This window comes from Vulpes vulpes, chromosome 1 (assembly GCF_048418805.1).
Source record: "Vulpes vulpes isolate BD-2025 chromosome 1, VulVul3, whole genome shotgun sequence".
Taxonomy (NCBI): Eukaryota; Metazoa; Chordata; class Mammalia; order Carnivora; family Canidae; genus Vulpes; species Vulpes vulpes.
In genome coordinates, this window is record NC_132780.1 from 13,536,968 (window position 1) to 13,560,092 (window position 23,125).

The 23,125-nt window shown below is 57.4% G+C and overlaps 2 protein-coding genes across 2 annotated transcripts; one reads left to right on the forward strand and one right to left on the reverse strand.

Moving 5' to 3' along the window:
- The first annotated feature begins 348 nt into the window (after positions 1 to 348).
- On the forward strand, positions 349 to 9,863 carry CALM3 (calmodulin 3). The gene is made up of 6 exons (XM_026013712.2): positions 349 to 650; positions 5,029 to 5,059; positions 7,276 to 7,419; positions 7,588 to 7,694; positions 7,913 to 8,048; positions 8,165 to 9,863. The coding sequence occupies exons 1-6, from the start codon at positions 648 to 650 to the stop codon at positions 8,191 to 8,193; spliced, it is 450 nt and encodes a 149-aa protein (XP_025869497.1). The 5' UTR covers positions 349 to 647; the 3' UTR covers positions 8,194 to 9,863.
- A 4,843-nt stretch (positions 9,864 to 14,706) lies between these two features.
- On the reverse strand, positions 14,707 to 19,143 carry PTGIR (prostaglandin I2 receptor). Its single transcript, XM_026014145.2, has 2 exons — positions 17,975 to 19,143; positions 14,707 to 16,967 (listed from the first exon to the last, which is right to left on the reverse strand). The coding sequence occupies exons 1-2, from the start codon at positions 18,740 to 18,742 to the stop codon at positions 16,581 to 16,583; spliced, it is 1,155 nt and encodes a 384-aa protein (XP_025869930.2). The 5' UTR covers positions 18,743 to 19,143; the 3' UTR covers positions 14,707 to 16,580.
- Positions 19,144 to 23,125: the final 3,982 nt, after the last annotated feature.

The window sequence follows — 23,125 nt, forward strand, 5'->3', positions numbered from 1 at the left end:
CTTCGCCTCGTTACACCTCACGGCTTCTCGCAGCCACACACCTCGGGCTTCCCCACCACCACCACGCAGTGGCTCGCCCCAGTTTGACGCATTGCAGGGAAGGCCGGACCAATCGGCGCCGCGCTCTCATTTCCTCCGCGGCGCGGACCCAATAGCGGCGCGGCTCACACAGGGACGCGTCACGAGGCCGCCGAGAGGTGCCCCTCCGCCGGGGAGGCGAGTGGAGGGGACGCAGGGGGCGGGGCGCGCGGCGACGGAAAGTAGTCCCGCGGCGGGGACGCGCGCGCGCGGGAGGGAGGGACTGAGGGGGGCAGGGAAGGGGGGTGCGCGCGCGGCCGGAGGCAAAGCCCAGCCCCGCGTGGAGCGGGCGCGAGAGATCCGCGGGCCCGCCGGTGCGCAGCGGGGCGCGGAGGGATCCGCGGGACCGCAGTGCGGCGGCACGCGGGCAGGGCGGGGCGGGGCCGGGCGAGGCGGGGCGCGCGCGCGGCGGCCGTTGAAGGACCGTTGGGGCGGGCGGCGGCGGCGGCGGCGCGCGCTGCGGGCAGTGAGTGTGGAGGCGCGGACGCGCGGCGGAGCTCGAGCTGCTGCAGCTGCTGCCGCCGCCGGAGGAACCTTGATCCCCGCGCTCCGGACACCCCGGCCTCGCCATGGTGAGTGAGGCTGGGGGCCACCCAGGCTGGGGGCTCTGAGGCGGGCACGGCGGGCAGGACTCCCGAGAGGGCGAGCGGACCCGGCGTGGGGGTGTCGCGGCCCCGGCGAGCGCCCCCGGATCCCTCGCGGCCCCCCAGTCGGAGGGCAAGGCGTTCGAACCCAGAGCGGGACGTTTGGATCCCAGAAGAGGGTTAGGGGCTTCAAAAGCGACTTTTACTACCAGGTGGGGTGTCCAGACCCCAAAATGGGCACGCGAGCTCTCAGAGGGGGCATCTGAAGCCAGGATGGGGCATCGGGACCCTCAGAAAGGGCTTTTGGACGCAGGGTGGGGCGTTCGGTCTCTGAGGTGCGGTGTTTGCACCCCTTGAGAGGCGAGATAGGAAGCACTGGCCGGGGAAGGGGGTATTCGAGCCCTAATGAAGACTTTGGGTCCTAAAAGGATGCGGGGAATGGGGATCCGAGGGAGGCCAGGCTGCCGGGGAGCTCCCCAGAGGGCGCCGCGTGTAGCTGGACCTGGGTGGGGAGAGGGGCAGGGATGGGGGCGACTTCTGCAGATCAGACCCTGGAGAGGAGGGGGGGTGGTTCTCAGAAAGACCAGCATTGCAGAGGAAGGAGGAGGAGGGTGAGGTGCAAGCTCAGGGAGGAAAAGCCCGGGGTGGGTGGCAGTGGAGGTTAGAAGATGCTCTGGAAGCCTGCAGGGACTGAAAAGGATTGGGGTCGGGGAGGTGGTTAAGAGGGAAGGGCGAGACTGGTGTTCGCCAGTGGTGGGGGAACAGGAGGCCTCGTGGTTGATTTGGGGGGCAGCCAGAAAAGGTTCTGAGGTTACTAGTAGGGTTGAGGCTGTTGAACTAGGGAGGTTGGTTTTCGTGGGAGAGGGCTGGGACTGAGTGTGGTGTTGGGTCCATGAGAAGGTAGGGGTAGGAGAGGACTCACTGGCTTGGGTGGTGGGAGGTGAAGTGGAAGGAGGGGGGGTGGTTGTTGGAGAAAATGAATGGCAGCCAAGGTGGGCCTACATTTGGAGGTGGATGTGGGCAGCTCCCTGGAAGTCTCCAGGGAAAGGCTAGGACAAAGACTGTTCAGTCTAGATGGGGAGTGGGCTGCAGAGGCCGAAGGGAGTGGCCATATGGTCCCCCTTCCCCAGGAAGAATGGGGCTGGGCAGGAGGCACCCCAGCAGTGGGAGCAGGTGGGCGGAGTTGTCGAGGCCCCTATTGGGCACTGAAGCCGCATGAAATGGGGGGTGGGGGGGATCAAAGTTTGGGATGCATCAAATGAGCCAGCCTTTTAAGCCTCGAATCTCACCCCCTTGCTGCCCCTTTCAGACCAAGAGAGCGGCTTTTTCCAAACAGGAGTGCTGCTTTTCTTGTGGTTTCCAGCCCCGTGCAGTGTTCTGCATCTCCTCACTTGTGCCAAATGACAGTGCAGTACAGTGTGGCGTCGGTGACAATCGGACGCCTGTTCCTGTGGCCTCGGGGTGGGGGCTGCAGAGCTTGAACAGAGAGGACCTCCAAAGGTACCCCTTCATCTGCCTAAGGGCCACTTGTTCTGTTCAGGGCCCTCACTGAGTGCTTCTGTTAATTCACACAGCTGGAGCTTTGAGAGAAAACCAGCAGCCTAGTTCTTTCCTGCTCCCTGCCACCCACAACACCCACAGCCCCCCCAGGCTCAGCTTCGGAACCGTGCGCAGCCATCCTCCCTGGCAAGGCTGGGGAGAACAAGCAGCCGCTGCTGTGTATCAGATCTCATACTTGCTGACACAGACCTGGTGGCTCCTCTTGCCGCTACCCCATTTTCCCCCAGCAGGATCTCATTCAGGGGGCCCTGAAGTCCTGGCAGGGGCCAGGTGACCCCCCACTTCACAAATAGGACCTGAGCTTTGGCCCCAGTTAGTTTCTCTTCCCAGTTGTAATCAGCAAGGTATGGGTGGGACAAGTCACTGCGAACCGGACTTGGACTTTGGCCCTGAGCTCTGTGGCTCCTCCTTGGCCCGGGTGAGGGGCCCTGGCCTTGGTTTCTGATCTCATCTAACACTGCTCTCTGGCATTGGCTGGGGGCTGGGTCAGGGCCGAGAAATAATACCCTCTTCCCTCCCCCACCCCAGGGTTTTTTTTTCTTGTCCGGCCCCTTGCTGGAGCCTAAGATGAGGGATGAGGAAGCAGTAGCCCAGCTGGGTTATTTTGGAGACAATTTTTATGAAAGCTGAAAAATCTTCAGATTTGGAAAGAGAAGAAATCCTGAGAAGGGGTCCCCAGTGATGGTAGTTCCTGGGGTGATCAGTTCTGTGAGCCTCAGCCATGCCTTGAGATCTGTAGCTCGGAGCTGGAACCTTTCCTGCACCATGCCAGGGGAGAGGGTCTCCTAACCCGGAGGGAGAGTGTCTGACGGGCTCCCTAGGCAGAGCCACGCCTATTTGCAGCAGCTCTGTAACCCAGCGTGGCAGACCGCATCTGTGCCTGTCGGCGGGGAATGGCAGACACAGGCCTTCAGAGCCACTCCTGGACATGTGGGCCAGCTTGTCCAGCCCCTAACGTGTTGCCCAGAGGTGGGAAGCAGTGGGCTTCTTGCGGAGTGGTGTGGTAGGGGTGGGCAGGCCCCTGATTGGGCTAGCCTCTTCCATTCTAGGCCAGGGGAAGAGAATGGGAGAGAAGCAGATGGAATGGCAGCCCTCCTCCCCAGACCGTTACTCTGGGTCTCTCTTCCCTCTCCCCTGGCATGATGGCCTGGCCTTGGTAACCAGAAGCCCATCCCATCTTCTCACTTTCCCCCCGGCAGCTTCCTCGGGTGTCAGGAGCAGGCCGCCCCGTCCATGGGAGCCAAGGGAAGTGGCCAGAGCAGGGGGCTCCCCGGCTGAAGCCGACGGATTGGCATTTAGAGCCCAGCAGCCCCAAGTCTTTTTTGAAGGCAGTGCAGAAGTGTCTCCATTTGGCCTCCTCACCTTCCCTTTAGACTTTGGACTTTTCCAGAATATATGTGTGTGGTGTTTTTCTTTCTCTACTTTCCTTCTTCCCTCCTCCCTTAGCTGTCTCTCTGTCATCATCACTGATTTCCCCTCCCATTCTGCCTTTCTGGGGCTTGGGCTCAAGTTCCTTTTCCCTTAGATTAAAAAAAGGGGGGGGTAAAGGACATTTTAGATCAGTTCTTATGTGACCAGTTCTTAGTATTTGGGACGGAGTGGGGGTGGGAGGGTCATTGCTAGCTTCCATGGAAGCTCTGGAACCACTATGCAGATAGTTTGCACTAGTTTTGAGGGCTCCCAGCCTCAAGGCTAGAGCCTTTCTCCTGACTGTAGAAGGAAGTAAAGGAGGAGGCAGTCATCTGGGCACCAGGCAGGGTGGTGCCTTCTTGGCAGCATCTACCAAAACCTAAGAAAATTCATGTACTTGCTGCCTAATGCTAAACGTTGGGACGCAGCCCCCCCCCCCCCAGCTCCTCCAAAGGATCCCTATACCTGGCTGATTCCCAGCACACCGGTGCAGAAAAAGCTAGTCTTTGCCTCTCCTCTACCCCACCCCCAAACCCCGCATGCAGCAACGGCTGCCTGCCACCGACTGGCCAGTCCCCGGAGTGGCCAGGGCTGGACAGGGTTAAAAACTGCAGCGGCACCCAGGGAACCTCACTTCAGTCCTACAGCCTTTGCAGCCATTGGGCCATGGGCCATTGCTGCTGCCTCCTGCAGCCCTCTCCCCAGCATTGGCCCTTCCAGCCCAAAAGAAACAGAACAGAAGAGTACCCCATGGCTGCCTCTGGCCTGACCAGGGTTCTTTGAATTGGAGCATTCAGAGCTGCTGGTTAGGAGAATTTTTGCCAGTTGCATCCACTGTTGCCTGGACCTGGTGCCTCCAAATAGATGACACAGAAACTAGCAAAGAGCCCCAGACATCTTCCCTCTGTCCTACCCAAGGACTGGCCTGTTTCAGTTTGGAGCCTTCTAGAGCTGCTCGATTAGGCCTCTAGGGCAACTGCTCCCTTCACTCAGCCTCTGGGACTCCTGGTGGCAGCGTTGACACTGAGACGCGAACCCGTGCTGTGCCAGCACAGCTGGTTTGGGACTGGAGCAGGATGTCTCCCCACCCACTGTGGCTCCAAAGTACTGGGTTGGGATTGGAAGCCCTTGGGTCTGGGCAACTGAATCACCCTCGTGTCAGGCAAGCCTGGGTTGCCAGCCCATTTTAGTTCCCAAGCTTCCTGAATCACCAGACTTTATCCCAGAACCTGGCTCTCCTTCAGACCCTGACTCTGGCCTGCACCTCCTTTGCCCAGGTGCGTGGGATGCTATGTGAAACTGGCCTTACCAGCAGGGGGGCTGGGCTGAGCCTGCAGGATGTACTGACCACCGCTGGCTAGCCCAGTGACTGACTCTCTCCTTCTTGCTTTTCCAGGCTGACCAGCTGACTGAGGAGCAGATCGCAGGTGAGCCTGCCTATCCCACTCCTCCCCGCCCTGCTTGGGAAGGCCTCTGCATCCCCAGGCAAATCTTAACTCTGGCCGGGAGTAGCAGCTGACAGATGAGCACGTGTGCCGCCTCCACCACTTAATGCTGTGCCCTGTGCTTAGAATGTTGGGAACTGTGGATAAGAACACATTGCACCCCACTCACACCAAAAACCCCCATGGTCCTAATACAGGCATTTCCCAGATGCCAGAACTCTGTTCCTCTTCTGGCCATGGGTTATCTGGGGGCCTTTTATGAATCAGTGGCTGCAGGGTGAACCCAGCTCTGTCCCAGCTTCTGCCAGCTGGGCTCTGAAGGTGAGCCTCCCTGTGGGGCTGCTGAGCTCCTGTCCCACTTTCAGAGCCACCCAGGAGATGGCTTGTCACTACCACCTCTGCACTTGCCTATGCTTTGCACTCCCCTTTGCACGTGCTTACAGTCACTTTTCTCTGCCAGCAGCGACTCTCCCCAGCTCCTCCTCAGTCCTCTGGGCCTCCAGTCAGATGTCACCTTGAAGAGGCCTTTCCTGACTCCCGCTCTGTCCCGTCACTCTGTATCTCCTTTGTAGCCTTTCTCACTCTCTGGAATGGTTTTGTGTCTTCACATGCTGTCTTGAGCTCCTTGAGTCAGGGCTTGGTTTTTGCTGGTCCCTGCTGTATCTTCAGTGCCCAGAATGTATAGTAGGCACCCTATAAATTTTTGTTGGTCAAACACAGGAATTGTTCTCTATCCCCCAGTAAACTAAAAAAATCCTGAACTTGCACCTAGGTCATTTTTGTAGCCACCTGGCCCCTTAGCCCCAGAAAGGCCAACTGTGTGACTGAATGGGCTTTCTCGGTATTCCTCTCTCAAGATCTGGAGCTGCTAAGGATAGAACCCAGATCTTGGGGTATCTCCAGATCCACGGGCCAGCACAAAACAAACAGGAGAGAGGACTCGCAGAATGGGGCCCTGGGTCCTGGCAGCTACCCCAACCCCAGCTTTGCTGTCAGGTCTGACAGGCTCCACGATGAGTATCAAATGCCCATATCAGGGAGGAGGCAGGAGGGGACTTGCCTTCTCTCCTTTCCTCCACCGCCCCCCGACCCCCCCACACACAGTCACACTTTAAATTTCTAAACTTTGGCCCCCAGTGACTGTGGAAACCCACCAAGGAAAGCTGGAGAACTGCCTCATTTTCAGTGTTCATGAGCTCGGTACCCCCGTGACCCATGCCCTGCCCGCCACGAGAACAACAGGACCTCAGCCCAGGGAGTTGCTAGTATCCCCAAAGAGACTTGTCTCCCCATCTCCCCATGGCCCAGAGGCTCGGGGATACAGCTTCTCGGCTGTGTGTGTGTCTACTGCTGCACCTGCCACCCACGCCCCAACTCTGCCCTTATGTGACACAAACACACACTACGCTCTCCACCCCGTCCCCATTAGCAAACTGTCCACCACCTCACCCCCAGCCCACACTCTCTGGGAATAGGCTGCCAGGCATCTGTTCTCTGAGGGTTTTGGGGGGGAGGGAGCACCAGGTGCCAAAATGGGCCCAGTGGGAGGGCCACAGCCACGTGCTTCTCCTCCCCGCTCCTGATGCGTCCCCAGCTGTGGTCTGCCCACTCAGCGCCACTAGCTCTTCATCCTGGCCTGGCAGCCGTCCCCTCTCCCTCCATTCCCCCCCACCTACCCCAGGCTCTGCTACCTCCCACCCCTACGCCCCACCACACACGGGCCGCTCAGCTCCTCTCTTCTGGAAGCCAGTGGCTTGGGCACTCGGGGAACTGAGCTAGTAGTAGCAGCCAGGAGGGACATGGCCCCCGCCGAAGGCATTGTGCAGCCTCTTAACCCTTCCCAGCCAGTTGACCTGGGCTAGCATACTGCAGGTAGAGATTTCTCTTGGCTGTTGTCCACATCATGACATAAATGCCAGGGATCAACAAAAAATGTAGAATTATCTGAGGACAGCTGTCAGCCTGCTTCCCCTCGGTCCTCACCGAGCAAGGTTGGCTGAACAGGTAGCTTTACTTGACACAAAGTAGGTGCTTAATAAGTGTTGACAGAAGAAGGGGTCTGTCCCAAGCACCGATGTGAGGGGCTAATACTGGGGAGTCTTGTTCTGGCTTCTTCAGGAAGGACTCTGTCTGCCTTCTTGCACAGAGGGCTTTCCCTGTGGCCCTTGACCTCTGCATCATTTTCTCTCTTACTCCAGAGTTCAAGGAGGCCTTCTCCCTCTTTGACAAGGACGGAGATGGCACTATCACCACCAAGGAGTTGGGGACAGTGATGAGATCCCTGGGACAGAACCCCACTGAAGCAGAGCTCCAGGACATGATCAATGAGGTGGATGCAGATGGTGAGCCCCACGGAGTGGGTGGGCAGCCTCATTCTCCGTCGCTCCTCGCAGCCACTGGGAGCCCCCCTTGGGGCAATGGATGAGCCCAGATCTCCCGTGCCAGGGCTCCAGGGTGATCTCCCAGGGCCCAGGCCTCAAGCATTCCCAACTCCCTTCCCCGCCTTCTAGGAAATGGGACCATTGACTTCCCAGAGTTCCTGACCATGATGGCCAGAAAGATGAAGGATACAGACAGTGAGGAGGAGATCCGAGAGGCCTTCCGTGTCTTCGACAAGGTAAGCAGTCCTTTGCCAGACTGGCTCTGAGGCTCCAGCGAGGGATGGGACAGCTGCGGTCCCAGGTGCCCAGCATGACCAGAGCCGCTGAGTCACCACTTCCCACGAGGCCCAGGTCCCTGTGCCAGCTCCACTGCCAACTTGCCCCACAACCTCAGGAGGTCCCCTCCTCCGGACAGAGCCTCAGGCTCAGAGTCTTCCTCTGTCCCCGCACCCAGGATGGCAACGGCTACATCAGCGCTGCTGAACTGCGTCATGTAATGACGAACCTGGGTGAGAAGCTGACCGATGAGGAGGTGGATGAGATGATCAGAGAGGCTGACATCGATGGAGACGGCCAGGTCAATTATGAAGGTGAGCAGCCGCCAGGCCCCGTCTCTGGTGAGAGCCCCAGGTCCCTCGTGTCAGGGGCACTGCTGGCTCGGCCTGCCTGCCCCGCTGACCTGCTCTTCTCTCATTTCGCTTCACAGAGTTTGTACAGATGATGACTGCCAAGTGAAGGCCCCTGGGCAGCTGGTGATGCCCATTCTCGTGATCTCTCTTCTCGCGCGCGCGCTCTCTCTTCAACACTCCCCTGCGTTCCCCGGTTCTAGCAAACACCAGTTGATTGACTGAGAATCTGATAAAGCAACAAAAGATTTGTCCCAAGCTGCATGATTGCTCTTTCTCCCTCCTAAGTCTCCTCCCATGCCCCTCATCTCTTCCTTTTGCCCTCGCCCCTTCCGTTCACATCTTCCAAGGCCTGATGCATTCATAAGATGAAGCCCCATTCCCCTTAGGGGAGCCTCTGCCCTCCTCCAGCCCGGGTGGCTCTCCTGTTTTGATTTGTTTCCTTTCGTGTGTCATCTTATTTTGGGTGCTGGGGTGGCTGCCAGCCCTGTCCCAGGACCTGCTAGGGAGGGGATGAGGCCTCGCCCAGGCAGAAGAGCATGCCTTCTGCTGTTGCATGCAACCAGCCCTGTGATTCTGTGTGCATATCCCAGCAGCCTCTTGGGGCAAGGGTGCCGAGAGAGGCATTCCAGAAGGACTGGGGGGTGGGGGAGAATTGAGGAGTTATGGTGTTGACTGGATATGGTCCAGGACTGGGTCGAGGGGCAAGGGAGTCTTGGAAGTTGGCATTCTTTCTACCACTTGAGGGGGCTGACTCACAGAAGGGGACAGATAGAATGAACAACACTCAGATCCCATTGGCTGCTATTCTGAAACCATTCGATTGACTTCCTGAGGTTGGGCTGGGTGGGGGCTGCTCAGCTGGCCACTGCAAATTGTACCTGCCCATGTTTCTAAAAGCGATTTCCAGCTGTTCTGTAAATACCTGGTGCTAACGTCCCATGCCGCTCCGCCGTGATGCACCTGCCCACCCGCACGAAGGTCCCCTGTTGGAACAGATGTGGGGATATTGCTTTGTCATGTACAGGTTACCCTTTGGTTATTTTTTTCTTTATGCCCCTTGAAACTAATCCTGTCAAGAAACCATACCGGGCTAGCTGAAGGGTGGGGAGAGGGCAGATGAGCCCCACCATGCTCTGGAGAGAACATAACCTGCAATAAAACAGTCTAGAGGGCTAGCTGCCTGGGGGGTGGTGGCCAAGGACAGCTCTGCTCCCTGGTCAGCTGGCCCCTCCTGCTTCTCCGTGGTGATTTGGTTGGCTCCTTAACACCTGTGCTGTCTCTGTGCCCTCTCTCCCCGCGCCCACCTGCCTGCCCCCCATACTCCCCCAGCGGAGAGCATGATCCGTGACCTTGCTTCTGGTTTTCGCCTCTGGGACAAGTAAGTCAATGTGGGCAGTTCAGTCGTCTGGATTTTTCTTTTCCTTTTTCTGTTCATTTCATCTTGCCCTCCCCACCCCCGAACCCAGGTTGTGCAAGTGGCTTTTCCTGAGACTTGCCCAGCTTTGAGAATCTCCTCATCCGCCCTCTGGCACCCAGCCTCTGGGGGAAGGGAGGGGAGGGACGGGCGTAGTGGGAGACCTAGCTAAGAGCTGAGGGTAAGGGCAGGTAGGTGTGAGGCTGTGGACATTTTCGGAGTGTTTCGGTTTTGGTTTTGGTTTTTTGGTTTTTTGGTTTGTTTTCTTTTTTTTTTTTTAAACCGGGCAATATTGTGTTCAGTTCAAGCTGTGAAGAAAAATATATATCAATGTTTTCCAATAAAATACAGTGACTACCTGACATGGGTCTTCCCCTCTTGTCTCTGTTTCTGGGCCTGCTCCCTGCATGGGCCCTGCAGCCCTGCCCTGGTTGAGCCTGTCCTCCATGCTCCCTCAAGAGCCTTTTCCTTGCCATGGCAGCCGAGAGGACTTGTGACCCCAGCCAGGTTTCATGGTCACTGAGGGCATGATACTGATTGGCGATGCAGCCAATCAGCTTTGACGCTTGCCGTAGTTAAGAGGGGGTGCCCCTGGAAGACCAGTCCCAGCCCAGGTGTCAGTCACTTGAATGAGTGCATGATGAGGACTGGCCAGGCCTGGGGCCAGTCCAGGGCCACGAGAGCAGCCCATTGTGCCAAGACCTGAAGGCGAGCACTCCCTATAGTTGAGGGGAGGAGGAGTCACCCAAGGGAACAGCAAAGAAGCAGCTCCTGGGGGTGAGACCAGGTGGGGGATTCTCAGGGTGCTCTGGGGAAGGGGTGACATTCACTGAATGAGTCAGTGTCAGTCAAGCGGCCCACACGCCAGACGGTCCCAAGCTCACAGAGCTTTAGTCAACTCCCTATGAGGGCACGAGACAAGGAGATTTGAAACAAAAAGCCCCTTAACTTCCTTGCTACAAGTGCGGTTGTGAAGAAGAAAGGCCTGGGGTCCAGTGGTTCTGTAGTGGAGGCATTAAACAGAATCCTTAGGGGCTTTCCTCAAAGTATAGGCGCCCTGCCCCCAACTGCACATCCCACCTGCTTGCTGTTCAGGGGTGCAGTGAACGAACAGTTAACAGACACCATCTAACTTGTGACCTGTACCCTGACCACCACAGGGGCTAGGCAGGAGGGAATCAGAGCCCAAATCCAGTGGAATAAAAATAACCTTGCTTTGGCTTATCTTCACCTGGCCTTAGAAGGGCTGAGAAGCCCAGCCCCAGGGTTCTTCCTTGTGGTGGAGACCTAGGCCCAGGTTGGATCTTCCTGGTGTGGGCCAGTTGCTGAGCCCAGTTCTGTGGGTGGGGAAGTCCGGAGCAGCAGGCCATTTTTCCGGAACCCCAGCTCCTCTGTCCCCTTTTTCTGCCAGCTGATTGTGGCTTGCCTCTCGGTTGGTATAGCAGAAGTAGAGCGTAGGGACGAGAGCTGTGGGCCTGGCATGCCTGGCTGCCTCCGTGACCTCAGGCAGATGGCCCTGTCCATAAAATGGGAGTGGTAGCACTGGGGCTAGCTGAGGCCTGAGGGAGCCCACAGGAACTAGGCCTGGGGTCCGGCGAGTGCCGGCCATTCTTTACTCCGCAGACTCTCTTCTCAGCTCTGCCTCCATCTGGGGGAATCCTGCAGGCAACCATTTGGGCTGGAGGCGTGAATCCAGACTAGGAAACAGAGGCCTAGAAGAGTGAAGAGATTACTCCAAGACTATTGAGGCAAGCCTCAAATGGCAGAGCTGGAGTTTGAACCCAAGTCAACCCCAAAGAGTCCATGCTCTCAGCTTCCTGCCTTCAGAGTAGATGTATTTTTTTTTAAGATTTTATTTATTCATGAGAGACACAGAGAGGCGGAGACATAGGCAGAGAGAGAAGCAGGCTCCATGCAGGGAGTTTGATGCGGTACTCGATCCCAGAACCCCGGGATTATGACCTGAGCCAAAGGCAGACATTCAACCACTGAGCCCTCCAGGTGCTCCTAAATAGTCTTTTTTTTTTTTAATTTTTTTAATAGTAATTTTAAAACTGACTTCAGGCAAGCCAGAGCCAGCAGGAAGCCTAGGCTGAGTCTGGGGTCACAGTGGTAAAGTATAAGATGGGAGCTGCCCTCCTGGCTGCCAGGACACCTATGGAAAATTCTAGTCTCACAGTTGAGAGAAACACAAGTCTCGGTGACCCACAGAATTGGGCTCCAAGCCCAATGTGAGCACTTGCTCCAGCGAGTCTGTGCACTCCCTAAACTTCAAGGTCTGCTTCTGCCACTTCCTACTTTGACCTTGGGGTGGTGACTTTACTTCTCTGGGCCTCAGTTTACCCATCTGCAAAATGGGGAATAATAATGACACTGTTAGAGGAAGATCATAAAAATACCCACTTTGGAGGCTTGTGCCAACCACTTTCTAGATCTACTGCATTTGACTGGCACGCAGGCCAGATTGAATCCTAACAGGATGCAACCCCCCTGGAGGGTGCTCATAGGCATGGAATAATGATCAAGATCTGACACTAAAGAACTGGAAGCCCCGGGCAAATAAAGCCTCTTGCACCACACTTCTTGGAAGTGGCTGAGCTGAGTCTCAAAACCCCAGATCATTTGGATCCCAAACACCCATGCTTTCAACCGCTGCCTCACGTTGCCTGCACTGCTCTACCGCCTATCATTATTTCCCCGCCTTGGGCCCTATGTTTTGAAAGACTTTTACTCCCAGATAGGCTGCTTTATTAAATAATCATGACTTCTCTTTCCCGTTCTTTATTAATCAAAGATGCATAGATGGCACTCTGAGCTTTTAATGGACATGGGGCAGGCCCTGAGAGGGCTGACTCCAGCCCAGGGCAGGAGGCTGAGAGTGGGAATCACATCCAGTTCTGGCTCTCGGGTCCAATAGACCAGCTCACACCTCTCCTTAGCGGTTGACTAGCCCAGGGGCACAGCGGGAGGTGCACACCCAGGGCCCCTCACTTTCCCCAGAGTAGGGACCACTTCTAAATGCCACTCCCAGTGTGGCCAGCAGGTGGGGCAATGAGTACAGAAGGCCCGGAGAGCCAGAGACAGAGAGAGAGAGTGTGTGTGTGTGTGTGTGTGTGTGTGTGTGCCCGCGCTGGAGTCCCATCTGTGGGCCAGGCCCAGTTCTAGGAAGTCCAAAATGAATAGAATGAAGTTATAAATGAACAGGGGCTTCCTGATGCTCCGCCACACCGGGCAGGCCCCTGGGCTATGCTCTCTCCGCTCATCCTGGCTCACAAATCTTTTTTTCTGCTTACTGGAATATTTAGTTCTGTGATTATTAAGTTGTCATCCCGCTGGAATGTGAGTGAGATAGGGCCAAGGCAGTGTCAATCCCCGCTGTATCCCCAGCAGGCACAGAGCAGTCCAGGGCCCCGAGCAGATTCCAGGGACTCTGGAGTTAATGAAATGAACAAGAGGGTAAGAGGCCAGAGGCAGAACTGTGAGCACGACGGGAGCACCCCTCCATCCTGAGCTCACTTTCTTCCAGTCCTCAGGTCCAGCTCAGCCATCCCCTTCTCCAAGAAGCCCTCCCCTCTCAGGTGTCCCCTCTCAGCTCTGCCCGTTCTGGACTGTGAACCCCAGGAGAGCAGGGCCAGGGCTGTGTGTGTCACCGCCATGTCCCCAGCATCAATAAGAGCCTGCTGAGTGAGCAAATGTCTGTGCCAGGGCAGGCTGCAGGGAGCACCACCATGGAGCTCCAAAGTGCCTGAGATAAGTGAATAAATCTTTAAGGAGAAGGAATAGGGGCGCCCGCTGGCTCAATCAGTGGGTCAGGCGCCTTGATCTCAGGGCATAGCGATTACCTAAAAATATAATCTTTAAAGGAAAACTAAAGGAGAAGGAATAGTTTAAGTGGGACCTGAAAAGCTAGGGCACGCTTTTGACAAAAGAAGGGAAAACACTGCTCCAAGAGGGATGGGCTCAATGACCAAAGAGGTGGAAGCCCGACAGGTCATGCACAGGCCCTGAGAGAGATCTCGGCTGTCTGCTGTGGCTGAGCAGAGAGCGAGGGAGCTGGCCTCGGCCTCCAGGCGGTGGGACAGCTCCCAGCTTGGCAAGCAGGGGAGTGACCGCTTGGATCGGGCTCCGGAAGCGAGCAGGGAAGACAGTCAGGGGTCAAGACACCAGCTAGGAAAGGAGTTTCTAAATCCTCCCAAAGGGGCTGCAGACAGATAGATGGGGCAGGAAACGCTTGAGAGCCTCTGACCTGGAAGATAGTGTACACATCCAGGCCAGAGGTGGTGGGAGTCTGCAATGATACAGCGGGATGCAGAGGGTGGACGGATTCTTGAGATGTCAGGCCTGGTGGGTCACAGCCAGCGGAAAACCAGCTTGCGGGGCCCCTGAGTGGCTCAGTGGGTTAAGCATCTGCCTTCGACCCAGGTCATGATCCCAGGGTCCTGGGATCCAGCCCCACATCAGGCTCCCTGCTCAGTGGAGAGTCAGCTTCTTCCTCTCCCTCTGTACTCGCTTCCTCTCTCTCCCTCAAATAAATAAAAATCTGGAAGGAAGGAAGGAAGGAAGGAAGGAAGGAAGGAAGGAAGGAAGGAAGGAAGGAAGGGAAAAAAAAGAAAAGAAAAGAAAGAAAAGAAAAGAAAAGAAAGAAAAGAAAAGAAAAGAAAAGAAAAGAAAAGAAAAGAAAAGAAAAGAAAAGAAAAGAAGAGCAAGCTTCCGTACTGAATCCTCACTTCCCCTTCATCCAAATCTGCAAAATGGGAATGATAATAGCACCCACCCCAGGCTTGGATGGGGTAGGTTGGAATGCCCAGCCCTGTGCTGCCATAATTTAGCGAGCCCTAAGAGGCAAGATAGACAGACTGACCCACTTGCTGGGACAGCACAAACGGCGGAGGAGAGCGCCCCCTTGGGGGTCCTGCCTGGACAGGCAGGCAGGCTCCCTTTCTCATGCCTCCCACCCAAAAGGTCCCTCTGGGATCCCTCCACCCACCCATCCTTTTCCACTACCCTTGGGGCTGGGGGAGAGTCCCTCTGGATGGGTTCCCACTGAGGCCGGGCCAGGTTTGCTGACAAAGGCCGGACTCCACTTGCCCTGTTTGTTTTTTGTACAGGTCAGCTTATTTTTTATTACTAAATTCAACCAATATGTCACTCTGGCAAGAGTCATAAATGTCAAAAATGTCAAAAAAAATTCTAAACACCCTTAAATTTTTTTAGGATTACATATTTTTTTATTGTGGCAAAATACCCATAGCATAAAATTAACCATTTAAACGTGTATAATTCAGAGATATTTAGTATATCCACAATGTGATACAACACTGAGCACTATCGAGTTCCAGAACATTTGCATTACCCCAAAAGGAAACCAGTACCAACTAACTCAATCATCTTGACTATTTTTGACTCTCCCAGACACCCTCTTGTGCTGTAATATGATTTGATCATAGTGGTTGAAAAAACAAGGTAGCAAAATGTTGGTTTTTTTTCTCCAGCCCACCTTCGCCCAGCTAGCCACAGATAACAATAGCAAAGACAGGATGCAGTAACAGTAACATTTCTTGTGATATTTATTCCAGGCAGGCCCTCTACTCAGCTGCTTATCAGAGGGAATCAGTTAATAACCCCACACAACCCTGTAAACTGAATTCTAGATTATGATCGCCACTCTGCACAAAAGGAAGCCAAGGCACAAAGAGCCAAAGCCACTAGCCAAACAAGTGAGCAGGCTTCTGGAGACAGAACGTTCAGCTTCACCTACAGACTGCTGTGTGACTGAGGGCTGGCGATTACCCTCTCTGGACCTTGATTCTAGTTTCTGTGGAAAGTCTCCAATATGAGCAGGGCGGAGGACTCACTGATGTTAGCTGCTGTCATCTCTACAGAGGCCTCCCTACCCTGCCTGTTCCAGGGTGTACATTTACCCTTTTAACACTGGATCCCGTGCTTTTAACCCTAGAGCAAGTGTGAAGGGGAACTAGGTAGGGCTGGGGGTGGAGGGGATGGGCTTTCTCGTATCCCCTAAACACCACTTCCTTTCCTGCCAGTCAGCTCACTCTCAGAGCACTGCTAATCCTAGGCCTCTCTGAGGGCAGAGGATGGCACCCAGAGTCCCCAAGGCTGGAAATCACCTCTGTGGAGCCCAGGAGGGTGGGGCAGAGACTGGTCTGTGTCTCCAGCACCTGCAGAGTCAGTGCCTACCAGCTGTTGAATAAATGAATGAAATTTTTGTGAGGGCTCGGACAACATAGGTGGTTGAGGTCAGGCTTTGTAAGCAAGCGACAGCTACTCATCCAGGGACAGGCTCAGGACTTAGGGCTGTGTTCCCAGGTGGTCCCTGGGATCCGTAACTCCCATGCCTTTGGGAGGCCTGGACGCGGCCACTCCATCTCCCCCCACACCTGGGTCCCCACAGTCCACATCTTGCCGCCCACCGAGCCATGCAGATTCCCCGGCACATGTCCATCAGTGCCACCTACAACGTAGCAGTCTCTCCTTCATCTGTCCTCCCCCTGGGGGGCCAGGGCTTCCAAGTCTGATGGGAAATCAGGAGTGAAGGGAGGCAGGGAGCTTGTCCAAGAATCTCTGGCTCCCAGGAGGCCACTTTCGGAGTGGCCTGGGAGAGGTCAGGGCTGTCCCCTGGGGGCTTGGGGTAGGCAGCCAGGCACCCTGAATGAGTGCGGGTCAGAGCCAGAACCCGGACTAGAGCAGACCTGAGTGCACAGAAGCTTCTGGGAACTTTTCTGCCTTCTAAATATTTAGACAGTGAGATGGATGGGCAAGCGAGGGCCAGACTGGGCCGGCTGGGGCCCTGGTTATTTTGAGAGAACCGTTCTTTTTGGGATCCAGGATAAACGTTCCCTCTGTCCCGCCCTCTTCTCCCAGAGCCTGTCGTGGCCATCCTGAAAGAGGAGAAATAAGGAAATAGCAGCTGATCGCCCCCTGGCCCCTCATTCAGGGGGTAAAGATCCTGGCAGGCAAGGACTCCGGGACTCATCTCCGTTCGTCCTCCACCAGCCATGCCCCTGAGCATCTGGCTCCTGCACCCAGAAGACAGGACAGGAGATGATGGGCAGCCGATGTCAGCAGAGGGAGCAGGCTGCTGCAGACCCCACCTTGGATGATGCTCCCACAGTGCTGACCGATCGCTGTGCCTGGGGCAACGGTGCCCCCTGCCCCTCGCCCCAGACTGACAAAGGTACCCAGCTCCCCTCCATCCCCCCGAGAGCAGCGGGAGACCTTGAGTCCTTCCTGCCGGAGGCAAGCCTGGAGAGGGTTGTCTGCGAGTCACGGAGGGTAGGCCTGGGGCCCGGGCAGCAGAGCCAGAGCCGGAGCTTCTGGAAGACAGCCTTGCGGAAGAGGATGAAGACCCAGGGGTCCAGGATGGGGTTGAAGGCGTTGAATCGGAAGGCAAGGAGGTCCCCCATCTCACTGCTGTCCGGGGAGATGGCCTGCGTGAAGCCTCGGATCTGGGGGCAGGGTGGGGATGTCCAGGGGTTCCCTTGAGTCCCCTGCCCCCACCCCACATACACCCCAACCCTCCCTCCCCTCCTTGCACTTGATTACTGGCAGGAATGAGGGAGGGTGCCATTCAAAAGGGGAAGGAAATAAAGATGAGATGAAAAGTAAGTAAGAGATGCATCCGGGGAGCAGAGGGAGAGAAAGCCCCAGGAAACCACCAGCCTGGAGGGAGGGAGCAGAGGTCATGTGGGTAAGTCCTGGGGCTATGGCTGGGTGTCTCTCCACATTTCCAGTCTGTGAGTCATCTCTAATCCCCCCCAAAGCTTTGAGGAGCAGCCCTTGCATTTTACAAAAAGAGAAGCTGAGGCCCAAAATACAGGGCAGGGTGGGGGGTGGGGATGACCAGGTAGGTGCCACAGTACCGGGGACCAGGTGACCAACCCACTCCAGTTCCTGGGAGGCAGGCAGGAGCTCTGCAGCCAAGGGGCAAGGTCAGGCGAGTCCCAGGCAGAGGCGGGGTGCGGCTGGGGTGGGAAGTGATGGGGAAATCAGACTCTAGAGTCAGAGAAGCCTTTGGACCAGACCTGGCTCTGTAAGACCCATCACCCTTCATCTGTAAAAATAGCGACAGGACAGGAACTTCGTTCCTTTCCTTGCTGGTGCTTGTAGAATGGGTGCCTAAGGTCATTTAAAGATCACGCGAGAGAGAATTTGTAAAACCGCAGGGCAGAGGGTGGACACACAACAAGTGCTCAATGAATGGTGGATCTTATTATCGTTACAGGGGTAGGGGAAGGCTGGGGTGTGTTGCTGGGGTAGCTAGAGATAGAAAAGGTGGGGAGACCAAGGGGTCAGGAGGAGTCAAATGGGCCAGAAGCAAATGGGGAGAGACTTCCCCAGAAAGTCGGGGGCTGTTTGATGGTGGACAGAGCCTCTGACCTCTTCAGGCCTCAGCGTCCCCATCTGGGAGATAGGCACTGCCCCCCACCCCGCCCCAGCCGCAGGGGGGACTCACCGTGAGAGGCAGGGAGCACACGGCCATGATGCCCGTCATGAGGGCCAGCAGGATCAGATGGTCCACCTCGTCCTCTCCTGCCCGGGGGCCGGGGACCAGCGAACCCTGGTGGCGCCTCTGCTGGCGGTACATGCGGCAGAGGCTCAGGGTGACGGAGCTGTTGCACAGGACGATGGCGGCCACCAGCAGGGCCACGAGGCTGGCGTAGGCCAGCGAGAAGGCGCAGCCGGCCAGCTCGGCGGAGCGCATGCGGATGAAGCACCAGCTGCCCGGGCAGTACTGCTGGTGCTGGCCCAGGCCCAGCAGGGGCAGCGAGCAGAAGAGGGTGCAGAAGGCGTAGATGGCAGGCAGGGCCAGGCGGGCGCAGCGCGGCCCGTCCAGCTGGGCGTACAGGTAGGGGTGGCTGAGCGCCAGGCAGCGCTCCACGGCCATGGCAAAGAGGATGAGCGTGGAGGCCAGGCCGAAGAAGGTCATGGCGAAGGCGAAGGCGTCGCACAAGGCGGGCCGGCCCCGGGCCAGGCCCAGCAGCGAGCTGTTGCGGGCGTAGGCCACGAACACGGCCGGGCTCAGGAAGCAAGTGCCCAGCAGGTCGGTGACCGCCAGCCCGGTGACCAGCACGGCGAAGGCCGAGGGGCGTGACCGGCGCCGCGCCCCCAGGATGCCCAGTGCCAGCCCGTTGCCCACCACGCCCGCCACGAACATCAGGGTGCTGGTGGCCGGGCCTACCGAGTCCCGCACGTAGGTCAGGTTCCTGCAAGAGTCCGCCATCCGCACCCCCTGCCTCCGGGTGGGGTGCGGGCTGGACTAGAGGGGCCCGGGGTGGGGGGGCGAGCGGGGGTGGGGAGCCGGGCGCCCCTGAGGCCCACTCAGATGCCCACCGCCCTCCCCATGGTCACACCCCCTCCAGTTCTCGGGGCCTGCTGTCCGGCTGTCTCTCTCCTCTCCCTCTCTCCTTCGTCCTTCCCTCGCCCTAGTTCCCTAGTTCCCTAGTTCTGCACTTCTCCCCTCCTTGTCCACCCCGTCTCCCCCCTGCCTCACCCTCTCACTCCCCAGCACCCCTCCACCCCCTCCTCACCGCACCTCTGCCTCCTGTCCCTGTCCCCTGCTCTGTCCCCTGCTCTCCGCTCTGCTGGCTGAGCTGCTCTCTGCGCTGTGTCAGCCTCTCAGCCTCCTTCCCTCCCCCGCCCTCCCTCCTTCTCATCTAGCCCGCTCGCCCCGGCTTTTTCATTTCCTCCGGCTGCCCCGCCTTCCCTCCCCCTGCCAGCTCCAGAGCTGCCCCCCTCCCCTAGGGCTCCCTCCCCACTTCCCTGGCCTGCTCACTCCCTCCAGCTCCCCAGCCCAGTGCAGCCCAGTCTCCCCTCTGCCTCCCCTCCCTGCTTCCTCTCAAAGTCCCATCCCTGAGCCACCTGCCACTTCCCCACATGTAGGTCTCTCCCAGTGGCCCCACATGGGGATCACTGAGTCATCCCGCTCTGGAGCACACCAGGACGAGACCTGAGGGGCACGGCTGACCAGTCCGAGAAACTGTCTGGGGATGGCCTGTGAGATCTATTCTGGGCTCCAGGCCCTGGGGTTAGGACATTGCCCAGGGATTGAGAAATGACTAGGAAATTCCTCCCGGATGGAGTGTTTTACAAGCACTACTGAGATTTCTGTTCCCCCCAACACAATTCAGTCCTTCCAGAAGGCTGGGGAAGGAGGTGGCCAAGCTAGAGGGGAAAAAAATGCCTGTCCTTGTGTGCAAGCCCATCCACCCAGTGGGAGCGTTGGGAGGAGAGATTCCAGGGAGGATGGACTTGGTGTCCAAGAGTCTGTTGGGGACAGGCCCCAGGACTTCCAAGAGCATCAAAGGGGACTGCCCTCCCACCCTCCTGCTTCTCACTCCGACAGTCCCAGGCCCCAGGCCAAGCTCTGAAGACCTTGACTTCCAGGAATAATATTTTGGCCACGGACAGCAGTTCAAGACTCTAAGATCACTGTCACATCCATCTCTCCCACACCTCCCCAGACACACCCCCAGCCACCACCCTGGGGGCCAGTGCGGTCAGCCCACACGTCCCAGCTGCCGGCACAGCGGTCACCAGCCCCCGTTCCCACTGAGTCAGTGGCTTTCCATACAGCCTCCCCTCACCCATAACGGCCAGATGCCCTCTCAGCCACCTCTTATTTTTGAGGGAGGCAGTTTAAGCAGAGAAATTACAAACTCAGGGGCTCACTCATTTGACTCGAGTCCCTGTGCCCCCATTCCACCCCGTCTTTGTGGCACGACAACCTGGGTGAGAATGAGAAGCCAGTGTGCCTGTCAGTTTCTTCATCTGTACAATGGGGTAATCCCGGCCTCCTGGGCCTGGTGGCCATCCATGGCCACATGTTGTATCATGTTCCCAGTCCCAAGGGCTGGACAACACTGGGTAGCTGCAGACTTCCCCTCTCTGGACCCATGCCCCTCGGTGACCACAACTCCCTCACCCCTTCCCCCCTCTCCCTATCACCCAAGCTCAGCTGGCATCCCCAGCTTCCGGCCTCAGTTCCAGCCATACCGGGAGCTTAGAGAGGTGCCTGCAGCCCCGTGGGTCACAGGCCTCCTGGCTGAGTGGTCCCCCCACCGCCCTGCTCTGCAGTCCCCAGGCTGCAGAGGGAACTCAGGCCAGAGGGAACTCAGGAAGTTATATCATATTAATGAAGGATGATGCCTGGCGGGCTTATGTCCTGTGGCAGCATCAGGGGAGTTGTAGGGTGGGGTGGGTGGGGGGATAGCTTTGGTTCCTGAAGCCTCCTTCCTCTTGCCAGCCCCCCCCCCCAGGCTTCCTGTCCCTACCAGGGACTGACTGTTGAGCATTCAGGAAGTCCACTCTGCTCCCAGGCCCAATGTGGCCTTAGGCATCCTGCCCCCCTTCCAGACCTCAGTTTGCCCACCTATGCCACTGGGAGCCGGGAGCCCTTGCAACCCTGCTTCAGCTGTAGGCTCGGCACAATAATGGGAGGTCCTTGGGGCTGGGTCAGTGACCCACACCCTTCACCCCACTTTCTGGGAACCCTGTCATCCTGCCCAGCTGTGGCCACACCCACAGCCAGGGCCAGAAAGGGTTCCTCTTCCTTCAGGTGCCTTGGGTTGAGAGGTTGCCCCAGCTGGCCTATGAGGGGGTGGCCTCCAGGGTGGCAGAAGTTGGGAGAGGAATTGTTCCGGGTGGGGGCATCAGTCTTCCTCCTTTCCCACTGCTTGGACAGGACTCAGGTGTCCTCAGAAGGACCAGGGACTGGGGCAGAAGAGGGAGGACAGCTCAGAGATGATAGAAGCAGCCAGCCCATACCTGGGAGGGGAGGGACATGGGCTCTTGGGGGATTGGTGCGCAAGGCGCTGTGCTGACGTATGAACTTCATGTGTGGGTCTCTATGATATTGTGGGACCTGTGTCACCGAAGAGAGCATTGTTTTTTATTTTTATTTATGTATTTGTTTATTTGAGGCAGGGGAGGCGCAGAGGGAGAGGAACAAGCAGACTCCCTGCTGAGGCTGAGTGCAGACCCCGAGATCCTGACCTGAGTGAGCCAAAACCAAGATCAGATGCCCAACGGACTGAGCCACCCAGGCGGCCCAGAAGTGAGCATGTTACCGTGAGGGGGTGCGTGCGCGCTGTCGCAGCAGGTGGGCATTATTTGCGCTCCAGCCTGTTTGTACATCTGTGTCTATTCACGCATCTTGTGTGTCTGTGCATGTCTGTTTATTGTGGGCTCATGTGCTTCTTTATGGCTGTGTCTACCCGTGGGTGTCCACTCGCGGACGGGCTGCCCAGCGCCGTGGGAAGAGAGCGGAACCTCCCCTCCAGCCCCCTGCCAGTCGCTCACCCACTGTGTGACCCTAGAAAATGCCTTCCCCTAGCTCAGCCTTGATGTCCTTCATCAAGTGGCTGCCATGCCCGTCCTGGGGTGTGGTGTGCGGATCAGACACAGAATCCCCCCTGCCTGCCCTCCAGGAAGCCCTCAAATACTGTTATCATTATTATTCGTTCAACAAACTGTCACCCCCTTACTGTGTGCCGGGGGCGAGGGGCGCAGAGGGGCTCGGAGGGCACCATCTGATGGAGGCATGTCCCCAAGTGGCATGCCACAACGATGGGAGAGGAAGGTCAGGGCCGGAGCCTGGGCAGCCAGGTCGTCCGCTGAGTCATCCACAGCCCTGGGTCTGTCCCACGCCCGCCGGCTGGCCTGTGTCTCCAGCTGCCTGCCCGGGCCTGCATCTGACGTGCTGCTGAGCAAAGGCCTCACTTTGCCCGGTCCCGACCCTCTCCTGACTCCCTGCTGTCCATCCTCCTGACCCTGCCCTGGGAAGAGGCTGGCCCCACCTTGTACACACACACTGGCCCCTCCCCATACACACACACACACACACACACACACACTGGCACACACCCCATCAGCAGCTCATACCCGCTGAGCCTATCTGTCCACCCATGCCCTCCTGCTGCTGCAAGAAGTTGCCTTGTGTCCATCCTGACCTGTCCCTCATTGGCAGGTGCCAACGCCTTCAATCAGGGGCCATTTTTGTGGTGCCTACCACCCTTTCCTGAACCCCAAATGGGCCCTTGCCTACCTACCTTTCTGCTTCTCATCCCTGCTCACAAGGGCTTGGCCCTGTCATCCCTCCCCTGCCTTTGGGCCTGTGCTCGTCACCTGGGATACCCTCACTTCTGTCCTTCCGGCCCCCCAACACCTCCAGCCCCCCACAACACTCATCCATTGGCCCACTCCAACCTCAAGCCCCAGCTGGCCAGGTGATGTCATTTCCCTGTACCTGATTCCATGTCTGTAAAATGGGGATAAACAGAGTCCTTTTGGGGGTTATCTGAAAATTAAGCGAGGTGGGGCTTCAGAAAGACTCCAATAAGTGATAGTCATAGCTGTGGCTCGGGGAGGGGGGGGCGCTGCCCCTCCCCTAGGCCCCCTGGGCAGAGCCAAGCACTGCTAGGAGCAGGTGGGGTCCAGAGGGAAGACAGCATGGGAGGGCCAGCCAATGGGCCCTCAGCGTTTGGGGATGCTGGGAGGGGACTGCTAGCAGCAAACACTTCCTCAGGCGGTCACCCCTTTTGCCTCTTGGCCTGGCTCTGACCCCAGAGCTGACCTCACAGCTGAGGCTGGCCGGAAGGAATAGCAG

Bases quoted from the DNA above. Each gene is read 5' to 3' on its own strand.
- CALM3 (XM_026013712.2), top strand. The intron at 7,695-7,912 runs GTAAGCAGTCCT...CCCCGCACCCAG, and splicing joins CCTTCCGTGTCTTCGACAAG to GATGGCAACGGCTACATCAG. The intron at 8,049-8,164 runs GTGAGCAGCCGC...TTCGCTTCACAG, and splicing joins CGGCCAGGTCAATTATGAAG to AGTTTGTACAGATGATGACT.
- PTGIR (XM_026014145.2), bottom strand. From the start codon at position 18,742: ATGGCGGACTCTTGCAGGAACCTGACCTACGTGCGGGACTCGGTAGGC. The intron at 16,968-17,974 runs GTGAGTCCCCCC...CCCTGCCCCCAG, and splicing joins TGTGCTCCCTGCCTCTCACG to ATCCGAGGCTTCACGCAGGC.